Below are 13,618 nucleotides of genomic sequence, written 5' to 3'. Positions count from 1 at the left end.
TGATCAGCGTTAAGCTTTAGTGAGATTATTCTTATAGCTGGAGGAAGTATGGACTGGTTGAGGGAAGAGACACACGGCAAGGAGACCTGTTTAGGAAAGCTGTAAGTGCAGCAGTCTAGGCAAGTAATGAAGGCCGGAGGTGGGTTAGGAACAGTGGGAAAGGAGAAGAACAATTTTATAAGAGAAGTTACAGAGGCAGGACTTAGCAACTGATTAGATATGGGGGAAAAGGACAAGAGAAGCACCAAAGACAAGTCAGATTTTAATTCTGGGTAATTAGGGAAATGGAAATACCACCAAAAGAAATAGGGACTATTTGAAGGGGAAGGTGAGCTCAATCTCAGATCTGAGAGTTTGAATTACCTGAAGGTATATCAAATGGATATACCCAGCATAAAAAATAAATACATAGATACTTTTTTTTTTTTGGTCTGCAACATAGGAGAGATGTCAGAGTTGAAGATACAACTTTGGGGAGAGGGATACAAATATTTGAATGGGATAACCAATTTTCTTCCTAAGATAATTCCATTATCCTTTGCCAGTTATATTTGTCCTAATTTCTTGAATTAATCTCTTCTGAATCACTTGCATCCTTCTCTTAGCTTTCCTATTCATCAAAACTACAACCTGAGGTCAAGGCTACTTTCTCCACACCCACAACAGGATGGCTGAACACTACTGGGGGTACGGGAGTGGGAGGAAGAAGGGAACTTTGCAGATCGATACCACTACAAATCCATGATCTCTGGCCTCATCTGGGCATGTGGTGTCACTTGTCAATCTTCTCTGGCCCTTGATTAGCTCCTTTTCCAGATCTCCTCAACGACTGCTGTGTTACCACTATTTTCACTCTCTACACGACAGTCATCTCTTTACTCTTAGAACACAACTTTATATCCTACTTCATTGAAAAATGAAATGGTCAGGCATGATTTAAAAATCACTCCCTTCTACTTAAAAATTTATCTATAACCACATTATTCTTCGTTTATTTTCTTCATGTCTCAGAAGATGGAGTACTTCTCTCCTGTTAAAGCTATTCCTGCCTCTGACCATGATCCTATTTCTTTCTGCCTCCTCTGGGACCCTGTTCCATCATGTATATCTAACCCCCCACACCATGTTCATTTTATTTTTCTTTACTGGCTCCTTCTCCATACCCTACAAATATGCTTAAGTCTCTCTTATCCAAAATATATTGTTACTGTTCAATCTCCTCCTACCCTTATCATCAAATTCTTCAAAAGAGAAACCTACATTTGCCAACTCCACTTCCTCATGTTAACCTGGGATATAGGGGATTCATATATTCCTTCAAATTATATGAAAAGTTTTTTTCCCCAAATGTCTATTTTCCTTTTTTTTTTTAAAAGATTGGCACCTGAGCTAACAACTGCTGCCAAGCTTCCTTTTTTTCTTTGTGCTTTTTCTCCCCAAATTCCCTCAGTATATAGTTGTATATTTTAGTTGTGGGTGCTTCCAGTTGTAGTATGTGGGACGCCGCCTCAACGTGGCCTGATGAGCAGTGCCATGTCCGCGCCAAGGATCTGAACCAGAGGGCCGCCGGAGCAGAGAGCGCAAACTTAGCCACTCAGCCACGGGGCTGGCCCCCTAAATGTCTATTTTTCTTTCCTTGGGGAAAGAGTACATATTTTTATTCCTACTTTCAATGTATAACCATCTATCTCAATGTATCACTTAGCTACAGAGAATTAGTGGCATTTAGTTTTATAGTTTTAGGATTTTTGGAGCACGTGAAAGTTGTGTAAGTCTTAGGTTTCAGATGAGCAACATTTTTCTCTGCTCTGAAACCACAGGAATACCAGCTGTAACCTGGTGGTTGCTTTATTCTTACTAAACATTTTTGCAGTACAGCTGATTTGTCACTCACTGGGATTAAAAACCTCCATTTGATGAACAGGATCATAATATGGGGCCTGAAAAACTCACTGGAAAGAAAATCAGTAAATAAATGAAACTGAAAATAGTATGGGCAATCCAGTTACTGTAATGTGATTTCACCTCCACAGAAATGGCAGTGTTCACCAGCAGCGGTGGCAGCTTCCCATGTGCTTTTGCTCCACTGAAATGTTCAGTATTAAGACTTGTGTATTTTGATATGCCCTATCTTTTAAGCCAGAGTACACCTGAGCTGCACTAAAATGGCAAACAGCCACCTCTCAAACGCCTCATTCAAAATGGATAGCAGGGCAACACAAACAGCAATAGTGAGAACTAGGTAATACCAAGCCTGGTTTTACCCTTCGGCCTTTATAATCTGCTCTAAAGCTCTGTAAAAATATTTAAACAAGGAGTAAAATGGAAGATTTGAATTTTGCCTCCAAGACCCATATGACTTTCCTGTTAACTAGTACTATCAGAATGAGAAAAGTCAGAAGCAGGGAGAATATTCAAAAGGTGTTAAGTCTCTACAACACACAATCTAAATGGAAGTGTTTAAAGAGAACAGAGAAAAAACACACTGGGCGATTAGGATCTTGCATTTAACATGCACTCAATGCACCTGGGAATCTTTTTCTCCTTATAACTTCCACTCAAGTTTGCAAGACTAGTTAATAAAACGCATTTAGTAAACTAGTTAAAGGAAGAGTTTGCCTCTAGAGTGAAATTTTCCATTAGGACCCATTAATATTTGATAAATGCTTCCAATTCAACGAACAAATATCAACACGTAAAACATTTAAAGAATTCTCCAGAATTGTGTCTGTGATGCATCAGGTAAATAAAGGATTTAGTGCCAAATCTACATACCTGGTGACTAACTGCCCTATTACCAATTCTTCTATGTAACAGTCCACAGAAGACAAAAGAGTAAGTCCATAAAATATAAGAGAAAAGCAGTATTTGGAATAACGTTTTTAAATCAAAGAAACATAAAAAAATTACAATGTTCACTAATTTTATAATTATATGAGCTAAAAGATAATCTCACATTGACATCTAGCTTTGTTTTTCATTAATTTTATTAAAGATTTTATAAAAATCTATTTGCGAAAAAAGCCATGCTAGATTTGGTTAAAAGTAGCAATTCTTTTTAGGTTAAATGGTCACCTTCTTATCAGATTATACCCACCCTGGAAAATATGAATCATTACAGAGATACAGGGTCACTGTCCTTCTTTTCATTCATAATAGTAAACAACTATTTTTGTTTTTTCCTGTGCAATGCAATTTTTATCAGTGCTCCCAATTCTATGTTGAAGTCCATAACATCAACAATTTATCCAAGTTTTTCTTGTCCATTCATTCATTTGATTTATTCTACAAATGTTCACCGAGTGCTTACTAAGTGCCAAATCGAGTGCTTGCAACTAGGGAGACAAAAGTACCCTAGACAATGTCCTTGGCTGCATGGAGACTGTTTTGGTAAGAAAACAGTTTCAAATTCACCTTACTTACTGTAGACATCTTTGCTGGTTTAGTACTGTTTACACATTGTCCAAACACAAGTTTTGGATTAATGGAAAGTCTCTTACTCTCTTGTAGAAAGTTTATATTACATACATATACACACATATATATATATATAAAAGATGTGTATATACATAAAATATATACATATTTTGGTGAAGTACATGTATATGTCCCTAAGACTGATTTGTGTGTCATGAAAGATGAGAAGGCAGGGAATGTGAAAATCATCAATATTAAAAAGAAAGTCACCAGAATTAAACATAGTGGCTGTATCGGTCAAGCTTAGAAACACCGTCCTGAATTGATTCTCCTGGGGGGCAGATCACCGACATGTGGTAGAGGCAGGTAAGAAACAATCAGAGCAAGTAATGAAACAATACTACTAATACGCATTTTTGGAAGGAGAAATATAAAAGGTTTGGTTCATTCACTTTTGAAATTAAGTACAGGAGGCAAAATGTTACCAATAACACTGACATTCAAGGCAAAGAGAGAGAAACACGTGGGAAAGGGAGGTAGGTGACAGGGGTTAGGGAAGAAAAAGTAACAGGCAAATACGCCTTTGAGGACATTCCCAGTTTCTTCATGGGCCCCATCCCCTCAGTTGCCCTGTCTTTTTAGTATTCCCACTCTGCCTGTCTAACATTGCCTTCCCCTCTGCTACCAACACGCTCAAAGCCTCCACTACCCTGAGAAGTCTTCTGCAGATTTATCAGGTCCTATGGCTTATAATCCCTCCCTCCTCTCCTCTTCTGCCAACCATATGAAGAGTCATCAACATTTGCTACGTCTAGCGTCTTCACAACTGTCTAGTAGAGCAGCCCTTGCAATCTGATCTCCACTCCTATCATTCTATGGAAACCGCTTTCTTGAAGGTCACCCACAACCACCTAATTGCCAAAACCACAGGCTTTTTTAGTCCTTGTCCTTGTTCAGCAGAGGAAAACTACCTGGTTCTCAGAAGGTAGTTACCACCTCTTTCCTGAACCTCAAACCCCCTCAGGATTCCTCGACAGTGCTCTGCTGTACACATACCTTTCTGAGTTACACTGTGCACACATTCTGAAGTCAGATAGGTATGAGTCTGAATCCCAGCCGTGAGCTTGACAAAGTGCTTGTCTTTCCAGAGTTTGTTTCTTCCTCTGAGAAGTGGGACACCACCACTGACCTCACTGAATTGTGAGAACCAAATGAAATGATGTATGTCAAGACTCTAGCACGGTGTTTGCACAGTTGATGTTCAAAAAATATCTGTTTTCCCCCTCTTTCTGCTTTCTCTGTATTTCTCAGGTGTCCCTGGCGTGGATGCGGCTGTTCCACAGGTTCTATTTCATTTCGACTATGCATTTAACACCTTCCACCTCTGCGATCTCACTCGTCCCAATGCTGGTTCCAAAATCTTGGTCTCTGATTTTCCTCACCATTCTTCAGCTCCAGTTCTACATTTTCAACTACCCACTAAGGAACCGCCTCACTGGATAATCTGCCTGAACCTTAAACTGAACAGGAATAGTCTCTGCTTGTCGAACAGGTATTAAACCCAACACATCATCTCTTTCAGTTAGTTCCTCCTACCACTTCCATAAAGGCACCAGTATTTTCCCAGTCATCCTTCTTCATACTGTGAAATCATGCCTGACACTCACTCCTCCTCCTCCCCTCAATGGCGGAATCCTATAGATTCTGCAGCTATAATGTCTCATCATCGGTCTCTCCCTTTTCATTTTCAGTGTAATCATTTTAGTTCACGGCCTTGGTGCTCTTTGGTTAACTAAGCTGTTATTAGTGGGGGCTTTGAAAAACTCAATTTCATAAATGGTGTGGGCAAGAGCCAGAATGCAAGGGATTAATGAAAAGCACTACAATCACTGAGAGCAGACTAGCTCTTCAAGAAGTTTGGTAAGTGAATGGATGATAGTCTGAGGGGTCAGGGAGGTTAAGGACAAAGGACAGGTGTGTTTGTTTTTTCTGTTTGGTCTTTTAAACTTTAAAGATGAATAAGCAGTTCTAGGCAGCAGGGAAGGAATCAACAAAGAGCAAGAAATGATACTTCCTAATTAATTTCAATCATTCATTCATTCATTCACTCCCAAGTATTTACTGTAAATCTGTGATGCTCTAGGCACAATGCTAAGTGCTGGGTATATAATGATGAGTAAGATCAGACAGAAACAGCCCCTAAAATCTTCAAGTTGATTAATCAAGTAATCATATAATTAAATATAAAAATAAAGACAGGACCAGTGCTAGGAAAGATAAGTACACGGTATGAAGGCCTATTTACAAAGATATTTGATCTAGTCAGGGAAGTCAGGAAAAGGTTCTTGAGGAAGAATTACTTCCTCAAGTTCTGAAAGATGAAGGGGAACTAGCCAAAGGAAGAGGGGAGGGAGGAACATTCTGGATAGGGAATACCTGTGTGGTATGGTGAGAGAGAGCACGACGAGCAGGGCTGAAAGGTCAGAGTGGCAGGAATGGGGAGAATAAGGTAGGGTGGTGTGAGGTGAGGCTGGAGAAGAAGGGGCTGGATCACACTGGGCCATGCAGGTCACAATAAGAGATTTTTCTTTAAGAGCAATTGGAAGCCTTTGAAAGACTGGTGCAAGGTGGAAGACAGGATCAGCGCTGACTACAGATCTCTGCAAGACTCATCTCCCTAAAGCACAGCCGTCATGAGGCACTGTCTACTCAAAACTGAGATGACCTGCAATGTCCACTGCAACAAGTTTACCTGCATTAAAGGATCTATCTCGACAACAGACCCAACTTCCCAGCCTCTTTCCAGTTATCTTGTACTCTTCACTACATCTCTTCTTTTTGCTTGTTTCATGCTATAGGTACTTCTTAGAATGCCCTCATCCTTTCATTTCTATTTCTTGAAACCCTTTCTACCTTTTGGGCCCATCACAAATTCCACTTCTGTGAAACTTTTTGATCTTCCCAGTCAAGATCTTTTGCTTCTTTGAACCGCCGCAATAGTTTGTGCTTCTTTTTTGGCATTTAATACATTCCACTTTTTATTGTAGTTACCTTTACAAATGTTGATTCCCCCTTTCCTCAACCCCCAGTAGGCTGCAAAGTGTTGGAGCAGGGGCTTTAACCTTTGTACCCTCACAGGGCCTGAGACACAGTCTTACCCAGAGCACCTGCTCAATAAACATTTGTTGGCTACTTTTCAAGTCAGATTTCTAGTATTTGAAAACTTTCCCGTCACTGTGTAATGCTGGCTTCTACACTGATTTATAGTTATGATGCTATAGCTAAGTGTGGATTTCATCTCCTTTTCTGGTATCCGTGGGCTCTACTTATGCTGGCTTTTGTGGCATGATATGAAAGACATAAAAAAGTCCAAACAAACTCTTGAGAAGAAACATCAGGGCTACAAATAACATACTTATTAATCCTTTAGCTAACAATCAGGTGGTACTATCTCAGAGAAGAGACCCACGCTACTTCACCAGACCTAGTTCATAGAAGTTTTATCAATGAATACTTGGGATCTTTTCATCAAAGAAAGAAAAAAAGGAGGAAGTAAAAAAGGAAAACATTATTCTAGAACTACTTTCAAAAATTTCCTGGGGCCAGCCCTGGTGGCCTAGTGGTTAAGTTTGGTGTGCTCTGCTTCGGCAGCCTGGTTCAGTTCCGGGGATGGACCTACACCACTTGCCTGTTAGCAGCCATGCTGTGGCGGCAGCTCATGCACACACACACACAAAAAGAGGAAGATTGGCAACAGATGTTAGCTCAGGGTGAATCTTCCTCAGCTAAAAAAAAAAAAATTCCTTTAATGTGATCCGAACAAAGAATCAGAGACTCTGACATAAAGTAACAGCTTTCAAGATGTCCCTATTCATTGATAAGACTTATTCCCACAATAAAACGTATACAATAAAGTGGAAGGGGGAAAAAAGGCCCAGGGTTGTAGTGAGGATTTTATAAGCAAAAAAGCATTTTAAATGTGTTTTTACATTAAACAAAATCAACTTACACATTTCATTTTGCTCTTCACCATCTTTAGTATAATGCTGAGGTGCTAAAACACTCCACTGTTTTCTTTTGTTTCCAGGGCAGGTTCCTTCTCTTTGATGTGGAGAGCAACAGAATGTCAACTAAGTCTGGAGTAGAAAGAGAGTAAAGGAACCTTGGGGCTGTTCTTCCCACTTACTTAAGTGTGTACTCTGTAATCTTTCCACAGAAGGACTAGCCATATCATTCAACGCATTTCTTTGCCAGGCTTACTAAGAGACCTAACAAAGTAGTAACACTTGGGCAGTGTTACCACGGCTCTCTGTTACCAAAAATAAATTGTTCCCTATGCTAAATACACTCCTCTTCATTGTCTCTTTCAGCAGCCTTTGACAAACTGCATTAGAATAGTTTCTTACTTAGAACATGTCATAGTAGAATTTGATTTAACTTGGATTTTAGTCCAACCCCTCACACCGCCAACAAGCAGAATAATGCACAATGAGGTTAAGAAACTTGTGCAAAGGGAAAAAACAGGATATAATCCAGAATGAGACTGAATTTAGGGTGTTAAGAGACTCTTGTCTTAATAAAAATTATTTACATAAATTTAAACTGCATTTAACTTTATGCTAGGCACAAAGCAAAAGTCCCAAAATTTGAAAAATCAAGAGGCATGTGAGGCTATTACTATTAAGGACTTCTAAGAAAAATAAAGAAAGTAGACAAGAAGAACATACCACAAAGAAGTAATGACATTACAGGCTTTCTATTTCAGAACTATAATCTAGAAAACTGAGATAAAAACTTTGATTATAAAAGACTATGATAGCCAAATAAAATAAAATGTTTTTCTTATAACAGATGGTTTATGCCCTGATAATGTTTGCATTTAATGCTTTAGGATTACCTATTAATAAGGAAGCAGTGATGCTGTCCATTGATATTTCTAATTCAAAAGAAACAAGTTCTTTGTAACTCACTTTGTAGTGAAATATTATACACAGGTTTATTTAAAGGGCTGGGCTGTAGCGACTTTAAAACTTTATATCTAAATCCTGTTTGTGACAGATCTACAGAGCAGCTTTGCTGATGAGTGTCGGAAAAGCTTTTCTTCATAATAGTTGCTCTGTAACAATTATCTCAGAATGGTGGCTCCAACTTTTTTTCAATGCTTTAAGGTTGAAATGGAACCAACCAGCGGTGTCCACACACAGTGATGATCACCCTCACAGTGCAGAGCCCTGAGGCTGGGGATAACTGTGCCCTTAAGTCTCACGTTTCCTAGCCTCCCTTGGTCTGTCCTCTCAGTGAGCTTAGTCAGGATGTGAAGATGTCACAAGCAGACATGGAGACTGACTTTTCAAGTTGAGGCTGTGACTGGCAAGGGCCAAGTGCTGCTTACTACTGTCGTCATCACTGCCACCACTGCTGCTGCTTGGGATGGGAAAGCTGGAGAGCACATCTTTTTGCTGAGGACCCTTGGTGACTTTAACATGTATTGTGGCCTGAGGTTGGGGATTCTCAGCTACTTATGGATAAAAAAACTAACATTATACAATTGCCAAAAATATGGAAAATTCTGAGGTAAAAAATCATTGTAGAGGGGCCAGCCCAGTGGCATAGTAGTTAAGTTTGCCTTTTGGTGTCCTGGGGTTCACAGGTTTGGATCCCAGGTGCACACCTTTACACTGCTCATCAAGCCATGCTGTGGTGGTGTCTCACATACAAAATAGAGGAAGACTGGCACAGATGTTAGCTCAGGGCCAATCTTCCTCAGTAAAAAAAAAAAAAAAAAAAAAATCACTGAAGAAAGTAGGCTTTGGTTAAAAATTTAAACAAGCATTAGTTTTTCTTTAGAAAATATCTAGATTCCCACATAGACCTGCTGGCTGGAGGTAAAGTTGCTTCAATTAAAATATATTATATTTTTCCTATATAAACTTTCAGCAATAAGCATGGGGGGCTAGAAACAATCTAATTACTGTTTAATCCTCAGTAAATAGGTAAATAAACTTCACAATGACAAAGGCACTGTGATAGTAAACATCATAAGATAAACAAATCCAAGATTTGCACAAGTGAAAAAACAAAAGGAGGAACTTTATAGATACTGAGGAATTCAAAATAAGTACCACAAGTTAAGGTTCAGACATTTAATTTATATGGTCTCATATTCAACACTAGCATCTTTTTTGGGGGATGGGGGTAGCATTCACAGATACTCATTTTGCATATGTGGTAGAAATTCCTAGGACATAATGAATTGATGTTACAAGTCCACGAAGGTCTAAAATCAATTAGAATAGGCATATTTAAGTTTTGGAAAACCGCAAATCTAAGCTTCTAAAATGACTATAGGGTATGAGGCAAGAAGAGATGACCTTGGAAATTCAATCTACGGAGCCCTCAAAAAGTGCCAGTGGAAATTTAAAACAGTGTTGCCAATGGAACCACAAAGACCCCAAATACCCAACACAATCTTGAGAAAAAGAACAAAGCTGGAGGCATAACACTCCCTGATTTCAAACTATATTACAAAGCTACAGTAATCAAAGCAGTATGATAGTGGCATAAAAACAGACATGCAGATCAATGGAACAGAATAGAGAGCCCAGAAATAAACTCATACATATACGGTCAATTAATTTTTGACAAAGGAGCCAAGAATATGCAATGGGGAAAGGACAGTCTCTTTAATAAACAGTGCTGGGAAAAATGGACAGCCACATGCAAAAGAAGGAAACTAAACCACCATCTTATACCATACACAAAACTTAACTCAAAATGGATTGAAGACTTGGTTCTAAGACCTGAAACCATGAAATTCCTAGAGGAAAACATGGGCTATAAGCTCTCTGACATTGGTCTTAGTGATATTTTTTTTGGATCTGACTCCAAAGGCAGGGGAAACAAAAGCAAAAATAAACAAATGGGACTACATCAAACTAAAAAGCTTCTGCTCAGCAAAGGAAACCATCAACAAAATGAAAAGGCAATTTACTGAATGGGAGAAGAATTTGCAAATCATATATCCGATAAGGAGTTAATATCCAAAATATATAGAGAGCTCAGACAACTCAACAACAAATAAACAATCCAATTAAAAAGTGGGCAGAGGATATGAACAGACATTTTTTCAAAGAAGACATACAGATGGCCAACAGGCACATGAAAAGATGTTCAACATCACCAATTATCAGGGAAATGCAGATCAAAACCACAAAGAGATATCACTTCACACCTGCTAAAATGACTATTATCAAAAGACAAGACATAAGTTTTGGTGAGGATGTGGAGAAAAGGGAACCCTTATACACTGTTGGTGAGAGTGTAAACTGGGGCAGTCACTATGGAAAAAGTGTATGGAGATTCCTCAAGAAATTAAAAATAGAACTACCCTACAATTGAGCTATTCCACTTCTAAGTATCTATCTGAAAAATACGAAAACAATAATTTGAAAAGATATATGCACCCCTATGTTCACTGCAGCATTATTTAAAAGAGCCAAGATATGGAAACAACCTAAGTATCCAGTGATGGATGAATGGATAAAGAAGATGGCATGTGTGTGTTTATACATATCTTTACACACATACATACAATGGGATATTATGCAGCCATAGAAAAGAGGGAAATCTTGCCATTTTTGACAACATGGATGGACCTTGAGGGTATTATGCTAAGTGAAATAAGTCAGACACCATATTACTTCATTTATATGTGAAATCTAAAAAACAAAACAAATGAACAAACGAAACAAAACAAACTCATAGATACAGAGAACAGACTGGTGGAACAGAGGGGAAGGGGGTTAGGGGTGGGCAAAAGGGTGAAGGGAGTCAACTGTATGGTGACGGATGGTAACTAGACTTATGGTGGTGATCACTTTGTAGTGTACACAAATACTGAGTTATAATATTGTACATCTGAAACTTATATAATGTTACATATTAATTTTACCTCAATTTTAAAAAAACCTGAAAAAATAATAAAACAATATAGCCACTGTGGAAAACAGTTTAGGAGTTCCTCAAAAGGTTAAAATACAGTTCCATATGACCCAGTAATTCCACTCCTAGATATATATCCAAGAGAACTGAAAACATATGCTCACACAAAGACTTGTACACATATGTTCATAATTGCCAAAACATGGAAACAACCCAAATGTCCATCCACTGATGAATGAATAAAAAGGTGTATATCCACATAAGGGAATATTACTCAGCCATAAAAGGAATGAAGTACTGTCACATGCTATGACATGGATGAACCTTGAAAACATTAAGTGAGAGAAACCAAACACAAAGGCCATATATTATATGATTCCATTCATATGAAATGTTCAGAACAGGTAAATCCATAGAGACAGAAAGTAGATTAGTGGCTGCCAGGGGATGGGGAAGGGGAAACTGGGACTAAGCTAATAGATATGAAGTTTCTTTTTGGGTGACGGAAATATTCTGGAATTAGATAGTGGTGATAGTTACACAACACAGTGAATATACTAAAAACCAGTGAACTGTACACTTTTGAATGGTGAATTTTATGTTATATGAGTTATATCTCAATTAAAAAAATTCAAGTAAATATAAAAAATTTTTCAATTATCTTCTATTATGGTCTCAAATACTCAGAACTAAATTGGGAATATTAGGAGACAGGCTTTGAGATACTTCTGAGAACCAATACATTTCTAAGGAACCATCTCTTCATTTTTCATGGTATGCTCACAAATTTCTCTAAGGAAATTAGTTATGGGTGGGCTACAAAAACAACCTGCTGAGGCAAAAAGCCTTAGTCACATCTTTCCATTCATGTCTGGTACCCTAGGGAAGTGACTCTCCCCGGTATCTATCTGTATGATGGTTACCTAAAGTGGCTGCCCATGTCCAGTGATGGCTTTTGTTTAGTGATCATGGTCAAGTCGAGCTTGTTTAAATACCATTTCCCAGGACTTACATGCTACTCCCTTAACGATGGGAACACTCAAAGCTTTTAGGGGGAATAAACTATTGCATGGTCTCTGCCTAGGAAGTGGGCCACAGTTCACTGGAAACAGACAGTTCAGATAAATAAAATGAAAGCAGACATTTTTCGAGATGATCTTGAAAGCTTTCCATTAGAGAACATCAAGGGCATAAAACTAGGAATAGCATGTATCCATGTTAGACTACCACAAGTCGCTTTCTACTCTATTCTTTCTAAGCAATACAAAGGAAGTATTCATCTCCTTCACTAGATAACCAAATCATTCCCATGGATCACAACACATCTCTCTCTCCCTGGCTACCCACTTAGAGACACTCGACTCCTATGTTGTAATTAACCATAGATCATCATAATACAAAGTAGTGGCCTACGTACAAAGGTTCCATAGTAAACTTGGGTGAAAAAGTTACATTTTAAATACAAGAAGTCATTGAGGAAACTGATTCCCATTTCTTGCATGTGGGCGGCACGCAAAGGAACTTGGGCCTGTCAATCTGCTTCTTGATAGCTTTCTATATGGCTTCTCTTTGGCTGCCAGCCTTGGTCTGGACCTTACCCTAGATTTCTCAGCTTTAGGTCAGCATCTGCACAGTCCACTCTTGTGTTACAGGCTCAAGTATAATGACAGAGGTCAAAGAAGACTGGGAAGCCTAAGAGGAAAGGAAGAGTGAAGGGAGACAACGGACTGAGCTGAGGGAGGTGTCCTATGGTTATAAAGTCTCAAAATACCAGTCAAAATTTTCTCAAAGAAACTATTCTGAATACTGTGACCATGATGAAAAGTGATTCTTCAGTTTCTGTTTTCCTGTATAAGGGTAAGATGAGAACTATGAGGAATATAAAAACAAATATATGATATACTATGAGGGGGTATCATAAAATGCACTTTAATTAATTATTGTGTTTTCTAATTTGGTATATAAACACATCAAAATATATAAATACATTAACAAACATTATATAATAGAGTATATAGGTACTAAAATATTTATAGCAGACTATCTATATATATTACACACATTTTTATTAAAAATCATGCATCATGACTGTGGAACAGCCTAATATCTTATTAGAGCATGTGGGAAAATCAGATTCAACTTTGTATTATTTCAACATATACTATGTAAGAGCAAAGTCTGATAAAGTTCAACTAAGATATAAAATTAACTTAAAACTGAGTGCTTAAGCAATAACACCAATTACTAGGTTACCTGATAG

The 13,618-nt window shown here is 38.3% G+C and overlaps 1 protein-coding gene across 5 annotated transcripts in view; it reads right to left on the bottom strand.

Moving 5' to 3' along the window:
* RPAP2 (RNA polymerase II associated protein 2) overlaps nt 1–13,618 on the bottom strand; it is a 72,124-nt gene that overhangs the window by 14,880 nt on the left and 43,626 nt on the right. The window contains exon 12 of one of the 5 annotated variants that reach the window (XR_006886056.1): nt 7,427–7,553. The exons of 3 other annotated variants lie outside the window; for them this stretch is intronic. Coding sequence is in view for 1 of the 2 variants with exons in the window: in XM_046645749.1 (XP_046501705.1) it covers nt 13,032–13,050 (19 nt within the window). In the remaining variant the exon portion in view is untranslated. Of the gene's footprint in view, nt 1–7,426; nt 7,554–12,997; nt 13,051–13,618 lie in introns of those variants that run through there. One more of the 5 variants, XM_046645749.1, reaches the window with a different exon arrangement.

This window comes from Equus quagga, chromosome 18, assembly GCF_021613505.1.
Source record: "Equus quagga isolate Etosha38 chromosome 18, UCLA_HA_Equagga_1.0, whole genome shotgun sequence".
Taxonomy (NCBI): Eukaryota; Metazoa; Chordata; class Mammalia; order Perissodactyla; family Equidae; genus Equus; species Equus quagga.
The sequence above is the reverse complement of the archived record's forward strand: the minus strand, read 5'-3'. Positions and strand labels throughout refer to the sequence as shown.